Below are 19,259 nucleotides of genomic sequence, written 5' to 3'. Positions count from 1 at the left end.
ACAAAAGGCCACAGACTAGACAAGATCGAATCGCTCCGAGTTCACTGCACTTGCAGTGTCGTATCAGAATTTGTTTTTTATTACATATCTAATTACGAGTTGATATTGCCAAATCATAAGCATGGTTCAGAATTATATTTCATCTATGGGCAGTGTCTCACAGAGCTTAAACTTGATCTAACAGTGATCAGCTGAGATTGTAAACAAACAACGAGGAGTAGGTTTCATATCTCCCAGCTGTTCTTACGTCACTGTCTTGACAGCTGAGGTATAAAACAAGCAAGATGGCGCCGTAGGGGAGCAGACAAAGGAGCTGCGTATTAAACAGAAAATTTGCGTTATTCGTGTTTGTCACTGTGTGACTGGAAGAGGAGCCTAAGTTAACGTTCTGTCGCTACATGCTGAAGAAATGCTTGAACTTGAGTTGGTACCAGAAAGAAGTCTAGGGTGTGAACAATGGGAATTTATTTTAGGTAAGCCTTTTACCATGTTTGTTGTGAATTATTTGCGTAATATTGTTTTTGTTTTGAACCAACGACAAGACTCTGAGATGATCGAACGAAGTACGGTAGCATGAGAAAATAGAAAATATTGTATCTGCTGATCATAACGAAAAACTTGACGAGAAATATGAAGTACGATATAAACTGTCTAGAGTTACGTTGGAGAGGGTTGCACTAGGGGTAACCTTGATAGAGCAGAGTGAGTAGTATCTGAAATCATTTTATTTCTGATAGTAGCTGGCAAGTATTAGTGTCAGTGAAAGTAATTCCAATTAATGCAGTGGTTTTTTATAATTATTTTAATTTTTTTCTTTTCATTCCAATCCACAGGAATGCACTTTTCGCAAGCAGTAGCAATAATTCAGTCACAGGTGGGCATCATAAAAGGCGTTCAGGTGCTCTACAGTGATTCGGTAAGCAGGCAATATCATATTGTTTAGCATTAGTTTTCTGTGTTCATGGAGATACCAGAAAAATATTTTCTCCTTTTTTTCTACCGTATTATTTTAGATAATGGAATACACTACACAAAATTATAAATGAGGATTGTTTCGTTTCTAGAATTTTGTTCACGCTATAAACAGCACCAATGCTGTTCATTCGTCAATTTATGCAATTACCCTTTACTGTTGTTCACATGCTATTCAGGAAAGTTCTTATCAGTATGTACAACACAGAGAGAGAGAAGGAATGTAATGACATCAAAACATTACAGGCAAAGTAATTATGAAAAAATTAAGTTCATTGGTTGATTAAGTTCATTGGTTGAAAAAACTGTAAATATAGTCGAAACTGGTGCGTATCATGTGACAAGACCAATGACTGCAGGTGAACAACATTACTGGAAGCAAAAGAAAAAAATAAAACTGGTGTCTGAGAGAGTTGGTAACTGAAAAAAGTTGTAGAAAGTCTGTTGCTGAATCATTATGAAGATGAATTTACAAAACATCATTTGCCTTGTGTTAATGTCTGGGAATTGGAAGTACATCCTTTTAGATAGAAAATGAACAGCTGAAATCCCAAAAGAAGTATAATTGAAGTCGTAAGTTTGCAGGACAATAAAGTGAGAATCTGGAGAGTATTCTTCTTCAACTGAATGTGTAGTGGGCATTACTTCTGTTGGTTTCATTCTCTGTTATTGCAGGGAATACAGTTCAGATTTTGTTGCCAGTTAGATTTAAGCATCATGCAATTTTATAAGGGGGTGAAACTGAGCTGTATACCATAGTATTTGGACAATATTTGTCTTGTAGTGGTGATCCTTAAAGAAGGCCCTAGCTGGTACCTTTCTATGTTCAGTCTGAGCTGGTGCTGAATATCTAACGATCTTGGTGTTGATAGTTGTTAACTATAACTTTTATTGTAATGGATTGAAACTTCATCCAGGTACATTTCTTCTTTATATTATGATTACTGAAGATTTACATTCACTGCACAGATTTCATAAAGTTACTTTCCAAGCCTAAATTTTCTTATTTCCAGTGCAAACAGCAAATTTTGCAAGCGATGATGTAGGTGCAGTACAGTAACAAACAGCAGTGATAAAAATGTTAATACCATAAATATAGCCTACAATAAATTGTCTTATATAGCACAACTGTGATGTGTAAACATATTAGCGAAATCTTGGCATAATTAGTTTAAAACTACTTGACATGGTGCAAGGTAGAACAAGCTAATGTTTGTGGGGTACTGAAATGCATATGGTGCACTGAAGAAATAATGGTAAATTGAAGATGTGCTATAGAGTAATTCCCATTTCATGAGAGCTTGAAAATGAACTGCGTTCAGTTCATTATATGCCATTAATGGCCTCCGATTTCACATGTAACTAAGATGAAAATATAAATTAGTGGGCACAAACTTTTGCTATGGAAAGAAATGCTTATGCAAATTTTGTAGGCTAAATGTTTGCATTTTCACCCATCTTTGATTATTATTTTCTCATTCCTTTCGCTCCTGTTGCACCAGAAATATCACACTGAAGTAGATGGTGTCAGAATAGTTTATAGTGGTAGTGACGATTGTAGCAGTAGTAGTAGAAGAAGGCATTATGTTATGCATTTTCAACACAGTACTTGGTAATCCAGGATAGTGCAATGGAAAAACAATGTCACTATCTAGAAATAACAGTGAGTAATCCGTTCACACTCAAATATTAAATGTGTTGTTTTCATTGTTATTTTTTTTCTGTCTTTTCATAGAGCTACCCTTTATTGTTTTGTTTTAATAAGTTACAATTCCTCTTCTTCGTTAATTATTGTCCCAGTAGTGTATGACTGTCACATTGATGGTTCTCAGTGAATGAGAATGTATGGATACTTGCATTTGTTAGGGAAGAGTTTGAATGTAGTGCTTTCTTCACTCATGATTCTCATTTCTGCAGCCATCTTTGACTCATTCAAATTGTAATGCTGTAATAACTGAACCTTACACTGGGAAAATTGTTCCTTAAAATGTTTCACTTGTGGCAGGCTGTGTGTGGAAATTGTTTTATGATAACGAAACCCCATTTCTGTGTGCTGAAGATAATTCCATAAATTATAATCTAATGTTTCATTTGTGAAAATTTCATGAGGGATTACTGTGATTTGACTAGATCTTTTTAAATGAAAACATTGATATTGTGTCATAATTTAAGAGAAGTATAGCTAGTTTGAAATACTGAATATGTTCTTCCTTATATCGTGCCTTCTACAGACATCTGTTTGTCTCAATCTCCTCCTTGACATCTTGCAGAGCATCTCAGCAGTTAAGCCTGCTTATTGTTGTTGTCAGATAATTCACTCACAAAAACAGATCTAAATTCTTTCACTTTCAAATCTTTCTTAATGTGGTCATTCATTGTTGACCACGGTACTCGAAGTTCAGCTGTTTTTCATGAATGGGTTTCTCATCTGTCACGCTGTGCTTTCGTTCCCCTTATATGTAAAATACTACTAATTACAAGTTGTTTACAGGTTGAGAGTTTGGCAGACAACACAATCTCCTTGCTGATTGCATTTGCTCAAAGAAAAAACACTGTGGAATGCTGCATGCCTGCGTTTGAAGTTGGCCTATTTCATTGCTGTGAGAAATCCAGCCAGACACAAACACCACACATAGTCCAAGCTCATAGCATAAGTTGTCAACAAGAGGGTAGCTAGCACATGCAGACTGAATATGACACTGGCTTATTGTTACTGTGCTGGCCGCTCTATTCCCCTCAAGGTACCATGGGATCATGCCCTTTAATGTGATGTGGCAAAAGAAGGTGTATCTCTTGCCTGTTGTGATGTGCTTGCTGTCTGCTGTGCATATGTGGCAACACTGGTGGTGGAAGTGAGTAAATAGTTTCCCTCTCTTTAAATCATTGGCTGCAACAAAGTTAACAGGTGTACAGGGACTTCTCGCACACGTTGAATAGTGCTAAAAGGGCAGTCAAATTTACTACCCATATCACATCACTTGCATGGATCCTCAAGAACTGTGTCTTGTGCTTTGATCCTGGAATACCCTGTGGAAAAGTCTTGAATTAAACCTATGGCATTAGCACTTGGTCAGAGTCATACACCTTAGAAAAAATGTACACTGGAAAAGGGATGGGGAATGGTACGTAAAATCTAACAGAACCTTTTTTGTTTGCCATATTCATGGAATATCAGGCATTTTTATCTGAAAGTATATTCTGGAAATTGATCTAAAAGTTAAAATCATTTGATCGAGAGTAACAAGAGTAAAATTTTGTAGGAATGAAAATATATTTTATTTTTATGCCAAAGACACTTATCGTTAACACTTTTAATAAGCTTAAATTTTTAGTGCATTTGACTTTGATGTACACTTTTCACATTTTAAAGCTTCTTCAGCTATTTTTTATATGATATATGTTTTGTTTGCAGAACCCTTTAGGCGCAGATCTTATTATTAACTTGCCGCAGGATGGGATAAGATTAATATTTGACCCAATCGTTCAGAGACTGAAGGTATGGCTGTGAATGTAGTTTTTAATTGAATAATTTCTAAACCAAAATGAGAATTTAAGACTATGTTTTAGAGAATAACTTCTACAATATTTTATTTTTTATTTTTCAGATAATAGAAATTTACAACATGAAACTGGTCAAAGTAAAATACTGGTAAGTGTTTTCTTTTTGTGTAATTTTATACAGAAAGCAGCATGTTGTCTAACTGTCCATCGGCTGTTGCAGTGGTCTTACGTTCAACTCCCCAGAAGTTCTGCCGAGTATTGAACAAATCGAGAGGTCTTTTGGAGCTACGCATCCTGGTGTCCTGGATACCGAAAAACAGTTGTTTGTTCTGAATTTTAGGGGCCTTTCATTTTGTTTTCCTGTTGAGTCAAAATTCCAGGTAAGTGCCCTTAAAAAAAATTAAATGCTTATATTCTTGTAGCCTAATTATAGTACACTTAATATTGTGATTAGAGAAAGTAGCCGAAAAAAATGTGCGATGTTCAAATTTTGGGATGAAGACAAGCCAATGTAGATGTCATAAGTAATACATAATCAATAGCATTTGTGCAGAACTCCCTGGCTGTACTCAGACTTAGTAAAAAGATTGATTGTGGTTGTACAGTAGCTTGGTATGAAATGTCTTGTACACTCCATTTGAATGCCCAGCTCAGACCTGGTGGACAGCCATTGACTGACCAGTTCCTACACATAAACATAATAGTACAAAAATGACCAGTAGAAAACAAAGCTGTTCTTAAACTCTTGGACAGCATTGATGTGAGTGAAATACAATGTCAGTTTTTAAGTTAATATAGGAGGAAGGAGTAGAAGAAGGGATTGTGGGAGAATATGGGCTTGATACTAGAAATGACAGAGGAGAAAACTAGTTCAGTTCCGTAATAAATTTCAGCTAATAATAGCCAATACTCTGTTCAAGAATCACTAGAGGAGGAGACCAGGAGATACAGGAAGATTTCCGTTAGATTAAAACATGGTCAGGCAGAGATTCTGAAATTGGATATAGGATTGTAAGGCGTATTCAGGAACAGATAAAGACTCAGATCACAATTCAGTAATGATGAAGAGTATGCTGAAGTTTAAGAGGCTAGTCAGGAAGAATCAATGCACAAAGAAATGGGATACAGAAGTACAAAGGAATGAAGAGATTGCTTGAACTTCTTTAAGGCTGTAGATACTGCAACGAGGAATAGCTCAGTAGTAAGTAAAAAGGAAGGTAACTGTGAAGAAATCATGGGTAACAAGAAATACTTCAGTTGATGAAAGAAGGAAGTACAAAAATGTTAAGGGAAATTTGTGAATGCAGAAATATGTCGCTGAGGAATGAATTAAATAGGAATTGCAGGGAAGCTAAGACAAAATGGCTACATAAAAAATGTGAAGAAATCTAAAAGGACTGACTCAGCTTATAGGAAAGTCAAAACAACCTTCGATGAAATTAAAAGCAAGGCTGGTAACATTAGAAGTGCAGTGGGAATTCCATTGCTAAATGCAGAGGAGAGAGAGAATAGGTTGAAAGAATACATAAAAGGTCTTTATGGGGGGGGGGGGGGGAGATTTTTCTGATGTGATAGAAGAAGAAACAAGAGTTGATTTAGGAGATCCAGTATTAAAATCAGAATCTAAAAGAGAAGACTTTAAATCAAATAAGGCAAAAATGATAGATAACATTCCATCAGAGTTTCTAAAATAATTGGGAAAAGTGTCCACAAAATGACTATTCAGCTTTTTGTATAGAATGTATGAGTCTGGCAACATACCATCTGACTTACGGAATAATAACATCTGCACAGTTTCGAAGACTGCAAGAGTTGACAAGTATGAGAATTATCGCACAATCAACTTAACAGCCCAGGCATCCAAGTTGCTGACAAGAATAGTATACAGAAGAAAGGAAAAGGTTTGGCATTAGGAAAGGTAAAGGCACTGGAGAAGCAGTTAGGGCGTTGTGGTTGATAATGGAAGCAAGACTGAAGAAAAATAACAACACATTCATAGGATTAACTGACACTGAAAAAGTGTTTGACAATATTGAGTGGTACAAGATATTTGAAATTCTGAAGAAAATAGGGATAAGCTGTAGGGAGAAATGGGTAATGTATAACGCATAACATGTATTGTATGCCAGTGAAACATGGACTGTTGGAAAACTGGAACAGAAGAGAATTGAAGCATCTGAGATTTGGTGCTACAGACAACTGTTGGAAATTAAGTGGACTGATGAGGTAAGGAATGAGGAGATTCTGCACAGAAATGGAGAGGAAAGGAATATGTGGAATACACAGACAAGAAGGAACAGGATGGTAGGACATCTGTTAAGACGTTAGGGAAAAACTTCTGTGGTACTAGAGGAAGCCGTAGAGGGCAAAAACGGTAGAGGAGGACAGAGATTGGAATACATCCAGCATATAATTGAGGACATAGGTTGCAAGTGGTACTCTGAGCTGAAGAATGGTACAGGAGAGGAATTTGTGCCAGGTGACATCAGACTAATCAGAAGACTGATGGGGGGGGGGGGGGGGGGGCGAACTCCTTGAAGGGAATATTCCAATGGAAAATCATCCTGTCAATGAGAGAAAATCTTTCCTTGCACTCCATTGTTTTTCTCTGTAGCTGGATGGGAACATCAAAACTTTGTGGAGAGGTTGGCAGGTTTGTCAATAGCACTTTCCACTAAACTGCATGAAACCTATTCCCAATATATGATATCAGCTAATTTCGTACACTAGAAGTAACTGTGGGTTGACAGTATGTAAGGACAGAGGGCAAAAATGGCAGTGTTGTTATTTATTTTTAATTCATCGAAAGACTATCTCACACTGATGTAGGAAATGTCCTGTTAATATGGTGAAAACCAATAGCTCAAACTATAAATATACACAGAATACATAGATGTGCTCCACGAGGGTGGGGCTGGTGGGCGACTGTGGCCTCAATGATGGAATGATCCCAACATTTGTCTGAAATGATTTAGGAAGACCACAGAAAACTCAAATCATGATGGATGGACAGAGTGAGCTTCTTCCTCCTGAGTATGAGGCCAGTGTCTTAATAGCTTGACTGCCCAATTTGCCTGGTTTGCTCTTCATTGCCTCACACACTGGGAACGCCATTTGATGACTTTTGGACCATGAAGATGCTGCTATGCCCCTTGAGCTAACTTCAGTTTGTTCAGAAAACTGACTCCAGGGCCACTGTGCTCCATGTTTGTCTTCCTGCCATGCCCTTCGTCCACCTGAAAAACTGTGTCAGCAGGGACTGGACTCTATCTACACCTGCTGACTTCTTACTTTGTAATTTCTGTATTGTCTTCCTTACTTCAAGCTTTGTTGTGGGAAACATTATTGTGCTTGCTGTGTCATACATTGTGGACACTACATGTGTTGTAGTAAGATTTTTTTTTTCTGCAGCCTCTCCGCAATACCAAAGAAATAATCATTTACAAAATTTTCTAATTCCTAGGGATTTTCTGTTATTATACCCTAGTTTTTGATTTGCACGTTATTATGTTTGTGTCTGCCTTTTACAGCTTCTTGTTTTAGGATAACCTGCACTGCTTTGCATCTATTTTCTGCATTATGCAGCACTTTGCCAGTGAATGATTTTTTTTCTCTCAACAAGCAGTATCTCTGTATTTTTTATACCTGTGATAGTATTCTAGGAACTGTGAATTAGTGCAAACCTTTTGTAAAGAACTAACAAAATTAAGTTTCTGTGAGGACTTTCTGATATCCATAGTTATCCATCTATTTTCTTTGGGTGTTTTGTAGAGGTGGTCTGGAAACTCCTCAAAAATTAATTTAAACAATGTACAGAATCTAGAGAACTTAGCATCTATGATGTTTGATCAAAAAGTAATGGAAACTTTTGCTTTGCTTAAAGATTCTATACTTATTTGTCAAGTGGTAATTTTTGTTTTTCTTAAAGATTCTGTACTTATTCGTCACCATCAACACCTACTTTGTCCCATTCAAAGTAATCCCCCTCAGATATAAAACAAATGTGCCAGTGTTTTTTCCAATCCTGGAAGCACCTCAGGAACTCATTTTTCGTTACAGTGTTCAGCTCTTTTCTGCTTTTGTCTCATCAATGGTGGCAAAACAATGTCCTTTCATGCTTCTCTTCAGCCTCTGGAATAGAAAGAATTTGCAGGGGGGCCATGTTCAGTGAGTATGATGGCTGAGGCAACATAACGATTTTACTTTTTGCCAAAAAAATCATGAGCAAGCATTGAGGCATGAGGGGGAGATGTAATTTTCACAAGTAGTTTCATCACACTTTTGGTCAATTTCTTCAGATTGCTTCACGCAAACAGCACACAACTTCCAGCCAGTATTACTTATTGGCTGTACAACCGTAAGGCAGGAACTTATGATGCACTATTCCATTGTAATTGAAGAAAACAGTGAGAAGAACCATTATGTGTGATCGAACTTTCCATTGGGACAACTGGGCCTTGGTTTTGATGCCTTACCCGTGTACAGGTGATTCATCATGTGTTATGACCTTCATTAGAAGTAGTGGATAGTGGTCAACTTCTTTCAGCAGTTCCTGAGTAATGTTTACACAACATTGTTTTTGCTCAAAATTCAACTTTTTTGGAACAGACTTTGCTGTTACACATTTCATACTGAAAACACCCCCAAAAAATTGCTTGGCATGCGCCAAAGGATATGCAAACATTATGAGCAACCTCACTGGTGGTGATTCGGCAGTTTTCTAGAATCATTTTCTTTACTTGTTCCACATTGTCATCAGTAATTGATATGCCAGGGCATCCAGGGGAGTTGTCTTTTTTGGTGTCTTCTCAACCTTCTTTCAAATGTTTATATCACTAGTAAACTCTTTTCTTAGTCATAATAGATTTGCTAAAAGCCACAGTCAACATTTCAGATGTGGTGCTGCACTCTGTTCTATTTTTCAAGCAAAATTTGATACAAATTCTTGGATCTATCTATTTCGAAAGTAAAAATTTGCCAAGTGCTCAGAAACATGTATAACCTTATCAGCTGTCGGAGGTAAACTAAAAATTCAAAACAGCTGAAAATACCAACATACATCAGAAACATGTGTACCAACAAGATAAAAAATTTGAAAATTGAGTGTATAAAGCCCACAAAATTAAAAAAATTCCCATTACTTTTTGATCACATCTCGTCCATTGTTTTCCATTCTCACTGTCTCCCAGGTTTGATTTGCCAATTCCATGGAAAAAGCATGTAATTTACACTCTGAGAGGATTCTTCTGTTAGCCTGCAGTTTTGCGGGTTTTGCCGAGCCTGTCTGTTGCTTTATTATCTAACAGTAGTTACAAAAAAGATCGAGATTTCATACAAATACTTAAAATTTTCCCTGTCTGTATCTGTAAGCATGTGATCTAAGACCAGTGCTGAACATTTTGATATTCTAGGTGTTGTGTGTAGCATTTGCGCAACCCCAAAACGGCTCAAAATGTTTAAGAAGTTGTTACTAATTCCACCATTAACACCCATGTTAATGTTCATATCTCAAAATATTATTACATTAGTTGTGATGGCTGATGCTATTTCCAGGTGACAAAAGTAATGGGATAGTGATATGCACATATACAGATGGTGGTAGTATTGTGTACACAAGGTATAAAAGGGCAGTGGATTGACAGAGCTGTCATTTGTACTCAGGTGATTCAGATGCATAGGTTTCTGATGTGTTTATAACTGCACAGCAGGAATTAACAGACTGACTGTGGAATGGTAATTGGAGCTAGATGCATGGTACATTCCGTTTTGGAATTCATTAAGAAATTCCTTATTCTGAGATCCACAATGTCACAAGTGTGATGACAATTCCAGATTTCAGGCATTACTTCTCACCACGGACAACACAGTGGCCAACGGCCTTCACTTAACAACCGAGAGCAGTGACATTTGTGTAGAATTGTCAGTGATAACAGGCAAGCCACACTGCATGAGATAATCACAGAAATCAATGTTGCCATACTTGTATGACAACGTACCTGTTAGGACAGTGTGGCAAAATTTGCTGTTAATGGGCTATGGCACCATACGATCGACGCAAGTGCTTTTGCTAGCAGCATGGCATTGCCTGCAGCACCTCTCCTGGGCTCATACCATATCAGTTGGCTCCTACATGACTGGAAAACCATGACCTGGTCAGATGAGTCCCAATTACAGTTGGTAAGAGCTGAAAGTAGGATTTGAGTTTGGCTCAGACCTCACGAATCCTTGGACCCAAGTCATCAACAAGGCACTGTGGAAGCTGGTGTTGGCTCCATGGTGGTGTAGGCTGTGTTTGCAAGGAATAGACTGGGTCGTCTGGTCCAAATGAACCGATCATTCACTGAAAATGGTTATGTTCGGCCACTTTGAGACCATTTGCAGCCATTCACGGACTTCATTTTTCCATACGACAATGGAACTTTTATCAATGACAATGCATCATGCTGCCAGGCCACAATTGTTCTTCAAACCATTTTGGACAATCCAAGCAAATGATTTAGCACCTGTCAAATATTTATAGGACATAATTGAGAGGTCAGGTCAGTTCATACACAAAATCCTGCACCATCAAGACTTTTGCAATTATGGATGCCTATAGGAGTAGCATGGCTCAATATTTCTGCAGAGGGCTTCCAAAGACTTGTTGAGACTATGCCACATAGAGTTGCTGCATTATTCATGGCAAAAATAAGTCCGACACAATATTAGGAGGTATCCCATGACTTTTGTCAGCTCAGTGTATGGTGTAACTCATCATCTCTAGACCAGTAATCTGTAATGCATATCGTGACACTGTTCAAAGACTGTAATTAAACTTCAGGCTGGTGTACATTAGTTTTAATGGACTATAATTCTGAGCAAATGTTTGTGGTATCTGTGCGTTCCACTGTGGTACATTCTACGTTCTGTGCACACAATGAAGAAATCTCTAAACTGGTTGAGATAATTTAAGGAAGGGGAACCCATTGTCAGGGTTTATCCGAGAAAATGTGTAATCATCCTAACCTCGGGAACACGTATTTGATCAAGTGTGACATCACACCCATCTGCTATATTCTCACTAACTCCACTAACCTCCCTTTTCTAGCACGGTTGAGGTACAGGCCATGTCTAGTGTAGCCCCACCTCCCGATAGTCCACACCTGGCACCAGTGCTGCCCGGTCAGCATTTATCAGCACCATCTCCAGCTCCATGTTGAGGTGGCTTGCAGCACTGCCAAGATGAGGCCGATCATGCTGCTGGAACAGCTCTACCTTGCTGACATTGGTGCTATCAGTTTGGGAAGCTATCTTACTCAGGTCAACATCTATGCTGTATACCCCCATCCATATCCAAGCAGTTCCCTGCCTCATTCACTGTTATTACCTTATCATCCATTGTGAAATTCTTACACAAGGGCCCAAATCCTCAGTCATGTGGTTTAACCCAGGACTTGGCTTGAAAATGGCACCCTTGTACTCCTCCCCTAACTTCTCCTGTGATTGAAGACATGTGCCTCTGCCATAAGTGCTACCTAGCAGCAGTTCTGTTCTTCCTAACATTTTTGCTTTTCCAACCCTTCTTACTCATAGAATCTGCTGCATATTTCCTACTGCTTTTTCTTGTTTGCTGTTTACTTGTGTAATTTTTTTTTTTTTTTTCAGTGTTACATTGAAAATGATAATGTCTCCATCATGTATGCTATCTTTATTATTATTATTATTTCTTTACTTTCTCAGACGTTAAGTCTGGTTAAGAATGGAAAGTGACGCGGACCTTGATCAAGCGTCACTTCCTATTAACTGTACGGTATGTGTTATATTGCATTTAGGAACTTTCGGGTAATTGAACATGTATCAATAATTACGGATTTCTGTAGTTGTATATATATGTTTGGATGTAGCTGTATTGCATTGATGTACTGGTGGATATTGTGTGGTATGACTCCTGTAGTTGATAGTATAATTGGTATGATGTCAACTTTATCCTGATGCCACATGTCTTTGACTTCCTCAGCCAGTTGTGGATGTATTTTTCAATTTTTTCTCCTGTTTTCTTTTGTATATTTGTTGTATTGGGTATGGATATTTCGATTAGTTGTGTTAATTTCTTCTTTTTATTGGTGAGTATGATGTCAGGTTTGTTATGTGGTGTTGTTTTATCTGTTATAATGGTTCTGTTCCAGTATAATTTGTATTCATCATTCTCCAGTACATTTTGTGGTGCATACTTGTATGTAGGAACTTGTTGTTTTAAAAGTTTATATTGTAAGGCAAGCTGTTGATGTATTATTTTTGCAACATTGTCATGTCTTCTGGGGTATTCTGTATTTGCTAGTATTGTACATCCGCTTGTGATGTGATCTACTGTTTCTATTTGTTGTTTACAAAGTCTGCATGTATCTGTTGTGGTATTGGGATCTTTAATAATATGCTTGCTGTAATGCCTGGTGTTTATTGTTTGATCCTGTATTGCAATCATGAATCCTTCTGTCTCACTGTATATATTGCCTTTTCTTAGCCATGTGTTGGATGCGTCTTGATCGATGTGTGACTGTGTTAGATGATACGGGTGCTTGCCATGAAGTGTTTTCTTTTTCCAATTTACTTTCTTCGTATCTGTTGATGTTATGTGATCTAAAGGGTTGTAGAAGTGGTTATGAAATTGCAGTTATTATTATTATTATTATTATTATTATTATTATTATTACTGTTATTTTATTTTTGATTCATCAATCTTCTGACTGGTTTGATGCAACCCGCCATGAATTCCTCTCCTGTGCCAGTCTCTTCATCTCGGAGAAGCACTTGCAACCTCCATCCTCAATTACTTGTTGGATGTATTCCAGCCTCCGTATTCCTCTACAGTTTTGCCTTATACAGCTTCCTCTAGTACCATGGAAGTTATTCCCTGATGTTTTAGCAGATGTCCTTCCATCCTGTCCCTTCTTCTTGTCAGCATTTTCCACATATACATATTTCTTTCCTCTTCGATTCTTTGCAGAACCTCCTCATTCCTTACCTTATCACTCCACCTAATTTCAACATTCGTCTGTAGCACCACATCCCAAATGCTTCAATTCTCTTCTGTTCTGTTTTTCCTGCAGCCCATGTTTCTCACTACCATACAATGCTGTGCTCCGAACATACATTCTCAGAATTTTTTCTCTTTATTATACAATACACAAGACATTTAACTGCATCACTGAAAAGAACAAAGAAATATATTAAACATTTTGAATGTGAGTAAAGAAAATAATTACTGTTGAAGGCAAATAGTTTTTAAAACATGTACTGTTATATTTTTGATGTGAGATATTGGTTATAGTTTTAAAATTCTCTTCTAAGGAATTGTATTTCCCATGCATCACCACTGCCCTATTGGGGGAAAATAGTAGCTCACTCTATTATACATGAAACTACTCTGGCCTCATTGCTGCTGAAAAAAACTAGATTCATGTATTTTGTTGCCTACATACATAGTCTACATTTTTTAATGGCATGGAAAGTTGCTCTGTTGCTAGGTTCTGAGGGGAGCTATATTCTTTGAGAATATCCACATTGCTGAGACTTGTTTTCCAAGTACACATACTAGGCTCTTTGCTATGTCAGCATTGATAGGATTCATGTTCCTTATTGTATGATGGTAGAGTTGAAGCAAGAATGAAGGGCTAAGAACACTGACGTACATAGATCTGTGGCCATAAGAGCTGGCCAGGTGCTGTCAGGTGTGAATATTACTAAATATAGTAGTTGCAAAACACTGACACAAAGTACGTACAGAATATTGGAATAACTGGCTGAGGGAAACTGATATTTATATCATTTTCAGATTTACGGGGAGCGTTTGGTATTGTTGACTGGAATACATTATTTCAAATTCTGAAGGCAACAGGGATGAAATAGGGGGAGTTATGACTTGCCCGTAATGTGTACTGAAAGCAAACTGTAATTACCAGAGTCAGAGGAAATGAAACAGATGCTGTGGTTGTGAAAGGAGTGAGACGTAGTTCTAGCCATTCCTTGAAGTTATTAGATTTGAACGCTGAGTAAGCCAAGGAGAAATTTGCAAAAGGGATCAAAAGTTCAAGGGAATAAATAAAACTTGGGGGTGCATCAATGCTGTTGTAATTCTGTTGGAGACAGCATATGGTGCAGAAGAGCTGTTGAATGGAATAGATAATGTCTTAAAAAGATGAATATCAGCAAAAGTAAAACAAGAGTAATGGAATGTACTTTAGTTGGATGATATTGAGGGAATTAGATTAGGAAATGATACACAAAAAGTAGTCAGCGAGTTTTGCTAGTTTGCGGCAAAACAACTGTCACTGGCCAAAATAGGGAGGATATAAGATGCAGATTGGAAACAGAAAAGAGTTATTGAAAGATAGAAGTTCATTAATAAAAAAATAGGTTTAAAAGTTAGGAAGCATTTTCTGAAAGTATTTGTATGGTGTGTAGCCATGTATGGAAGTGAAACATGGATGGTAAACAATTTTGACAAGAAGAGAATGGAAGCTTTTGAAATGTGATGATACAGAGGAATTCTGAGGTTTTGATAGTTGGATTGAATAACTTTAGGGGGAGGGGGGTACGGAATCAACATGACTAGAGAAGAAATTATTTATGGCCCAATAAGATATGGATTAGTGGGATACATCGTAGGACGTCAAGGAATTGTCTGTTTTGTAACAGAAGGAAGGTGTGTGTGTGTGTGTGTGGGTGGGTGGTGGTGGTGGTGGTGGTGGTGGTGGTGGTGGTGGTGGTGGTGGTGGTGGTGGTGGTGGTGGTGGGGTGTATTGTAGAGGGTGTTCAGGCCTGACTATGTTAAGGAGCTTCAAATGGAAGCATTTTGCAGTAGTTATGTAGAGATGAACAGGCTTGATCAGGATAGACTACCATAGATAGCTGAATCACACCAGTCTTCGGACCGAAGCTGACAACCAGAGCTGTCAGCCAAGTTTGAAAGAACAACCAAATGTGTTTCAAGTTCTCTTCACATCTGTGCAAAGTATTTATCTCTGCTTTTTGTTAGTGTCTCTTTAATCTTGCTTGTTTCATCACAAAAATTCCTTTCTTTGCAATAGAAAAGTGATCTTCATGCTGTTTTAGTTTGGAATACAGTTAAATGAAGTAGAATAATTTGAACACTAGGTATCCTGTCATATTAATCAGATTACCAGCATACCCTTACATTTTGCTTGAGGACACACAGAAAAGCCTTTTACAAAATTGCCAAAGTATCAGTAACATTTTATAATGTTATGTCCAGAAGTTTTTGAAAGCAGGCATTTAGTGCAGATAATATAGTTCGAAAATTTATGGAGAAGTGAGTAGGGTTGAAATTTGGCTTATGCTTTTAATTTAGTGAGTTTTGTGTAACATAATTACACCCACGAACCAACATCATACACAAATTGCTGGATGGTAGTCCATGTATATTATCTGAAGTTTGATTAGGTGATTAAGCATATCTACTGAAGTATTAAAATAGTGGTATTGCAGTAATCTGATCTGAAAATTAAAGAGGAAGTCTCCGCGATGTTTCAGACACTTATTGTAATGTTCATCCTCATCACAGTCACCTCTTGGCAATTGACTGTCTTCATTGGTACATTGTTCTCAAGTCATATCAGTTCCTCTTGTGGATTCTTCTGTGCAAGTCCCTGAGCATTGTGGCACAATGGTTAATGTCAATGGACTCCTTTTTGTGTGGAGCAGGGTTCAAATCCTCATCTAGATGCCTGGATTGTAGGTGCACCATTATTTGTTTAAAATATTTGAAGTGAGGAGTGTTTCCTCCATAATACCATGGTCAGTTTCCTTTTGGGTTTCTGTTTACAAGATTTGAAAATAAAACATACTTACCCCTTTTTAATGAGTCTACTGCCAACCATTAAAAGAATCTGGATTTAGTGATTTCATTTAATTACATTATTGATAAAAAATTGTCTTGGTACAAGCTACATAGTTTTATGGGCAACAAGAAAGTACTTCTACATGCAATATTACAAAAAAGATTTCTTAAATTAAAGTTGTTTGTTACATGACTTATGATAGCGTACAAGAAATGAAATAAGGAAACAAAGAAAATCTAACATTATCATATTTGAAACGCGATCGAAAAAAAATTTTGTTAGGTCAGCACACACTAAGAAAATACAATATGCAATACGACACATTGCAGTAAAGGTCATGAGATGCATCACTTATTTGTGTGATGCATGTTTTTCCTCTGGAACAATGCAACAAGCAACGGGAGAGTACAGATGTGTCAGTGACAGCTTGCATTATAATTTCTTACGAGGTGTGAAGAAAGATCTGTTCCATACTTTTTCATGAATAAGAGGCAATAATGGCCCTGATTTCTTTGCATCACACGAATAGGATACATTTTCACTTTAGACAATTATCTTATTGGAACTATTAAAACTTACACCAATACAAAAGGAACATTTAACAAACTACATTCAGTAAAAACTTCCTGGCAGATTAAAACTGGGCAAAGGTCCCGAGTTCGAGTCTCGGTCGGGCAGACAGTTTTAATCTGCCAGGAAGTTTCATATCAGCACACACTCCGCTGCAGAGTGAAAATCTCATTCTGGATACATTCAGTAAGTTCTGCTCTAAATTGGACTGGTGGATAGTGTGAGGAAGAGTCATCAGTAGCAGATTAGTTCATTTTATTATGTTTCATAAGAATTTGCATATACAACTATCAAAAATAAGAATAAGATGAAACAATGACAGTAACAAAATTGTACATGAAAAGAGAAAAAGCATATGGTAGCTCATATTCTGCCAAGGCACTTTACCAGTCTCACTTGCAAAATAATTAGCCATTGCATCTCTGTTTCTTATTGCTGACACATTTCCTCCGCTTTCATCCAATTTTGTGGCAGATTCAAATAATTTCGCAGTAAATGTATTTTCAAGTTGGTGATGTCCAGAACACAGTATGCTTTAGTTACATCACAATCAGAATCCTGTTTAACATTCCTAGCTCACTGGAACACAATGCGCGAACAAAAACAGTTACAGAATGTTTTGTGAATTAATCTGTTAGTGCAAACTAGAAAAATTTTGTTATCTGACTTTATAAAGCACATACAAAAGAAACAATGTTCTTCCATTGTTTGACATACAAAACAACAACATAAGCCACAACTCTGCATGGTGTGCAGTCATAGCATCAAGGGTGGTGTGCTGTAGCTCATCACAGCCAAACATCAAAATATATCACTTATCTGTTCAGGACTGGTAAGATAAACAGCTTTCCTTCCAGTGCTAAAAACAAATTTGAGTTAAATTTTGTATCCTGCAATGTGTGATCTTAAATAAACCAAACATAAACTGGCCAGCATTTATGTTTTCTTTATTGCAAGTGCTTCTAAATGTGTCCAGTGGTTTACTTATTTTTGAAATAACAAATAACTGTGGACAACAGCAAAAAGGAAAATAATGCCTTGTAAAGCTGTGATGTGCAATTATAAAATGCAAAAAGAGGGTTTTTTTCCAAAATTTCCCTCAGAATCGAATGAGACAGACAGAGACTGCATGGTGGAGAGCACATGCGAATCTAAGAAATGTGTTTTTTAAGTTTTTACTCAAAAAGTAAAAGCTTTACTGAGGAACTTAGTAGAAAGCTGCATGTAGCTTGGCTTAATTTACACAAAACTATTCTTTTTCAAGCCACATCTGATTACTTGAAATTTGGTTCTCGCCCTTCCCTCCCCATCTATTTTATGACACAGTTGCGCTGAGCCATGAAATAGAGATACATGTCAGTGTATTGCTGTAGCCTCAGTGTCAACCAAAGTCACTTCAACTGCATTTCCATGCCGACCACTGATGTGGGTTGCTTCTGCCTCATATCAGGAGTCACATCTCATATAATATTACATATCACCTCAGTGGAAACTGCAGCATGTTTTGTTTGCGTGTTAAGAGTATAAAGCAAATTGTGACTGCACAATTCAAATTAATTTTGCTGACTTCCATAACAATTAAGGAACTCAGATTCTTACTATTTTACAAGCAAGGTGTCACAAGGTTATCACACTGGTCTAACACTTTGGAGGACAGTATTTCAAATTCCCATCTAGCCATGCAGATTTAGATCTATCGTGCTTTCCCTAAATCAAATGTCAGGATGGTTTATTTTTAAAAGCAGACAGCTGCACAGCTGACTGCCTTCCTCACCTTTATTGTCCCCAATGACCTCAACATGAAAAGATAAAAACTCCCATTATTCAGCAGAACAGGAATAGATTCAAAACTTTTGCTGGAGGAATTGCAGTGTCTAGTTTAGTATCCTAAAAGAATTCAGATACTGATACAAAGGTGAATGTAGCATGGTTGGCCTTTTAGAGTTGTACGGTTTTACGGCCTCACTGCAGTTGGCATGTGAATGGGCAAGACCCTCTGACAGAATAGTTACTATTTGCACACAGTGACATGCTTGTTGTTGGTTATTCCTTCGGTTTACTATTCAGGTTTTATTTGTACAATGTTAACAATTCTTTTGGCTTCACGTTTCTCTTCCTGTCAGTTTTTTCTTTTAGGACTTGTGTTTGGTCAGCTGTTGCCCAGTGCTCTTGTTTAGCCACGTAGAGTTTCTGACAGAAAGTGTGTTGTGGCACTCTGCCGCTTGGGTAGTGCATTATAAGAGGGATGACGAAGCTGACACTCAAATGTGAAATCACTCGTAACAATAGGTCAGCAGTTCTTGGAGCTTGGGTAGCTTTAGATAAGGCTGTGTGAACAACAGTGGGAACAGATGTTACAACAAGTACTACAGCAGGAAC

At 37.5% G+C, this 19,259-nt stretch overlaps 1 protein-coding gene across 1 annotated transcript in view; it reads left to right on the top strand.

Annotated features, from left to right (window-relative positions):
• The first annotated feature begins 295 nt into the window (after positions 1–295).
• The window catches only part of LOC126194837 (PHAF1 protein CG7083), a 154,069-nt gene continuing 135,105 nt past the window's right edge, over positions 296–19,259 (top strand). Inside the window, exons 1-5 of the mRNA XM_049933172.1 lie at positions 296–473; positions 834–916; positions 4,385–4,468; positions 4,578–4,621; positions 4,694–4,853. Of these exons, the coding sequence (XP_049789129.1) occupies positions 410–473; positions 834–916; positions 4,385–4,468; positions 4,578–4,621; positions 4,694–4,853 (435 nt within the window). The 5' untranslated portion in view covers positions 296–409. The remainder of the gene's footprint in view (positions 474–833; positions 917–4,384; positions 4,469–4,577; positions 4,622–4,693; positions 4,854–19,259) is intronic.

The sequence above is a fragment of the Schistocerca nitens genome, chromosome 7 (assembly GCF_023898315.1).
Source record: "Schistocerca nitens isolate TAMUIC-IGC-003100 chromosome 7, iqSchNite1.1, whole genome shotgun sequence".
Taxonomy (NCBI): Eukaryota; Metazoa; Arthropoda; class Insecta; order Orthoptera; family Acrididae; genus Schistocerca; species Schistocerca nitens.
This window is presented reverse-complemented; position numbering and strand designations above follow the sequence as displayed.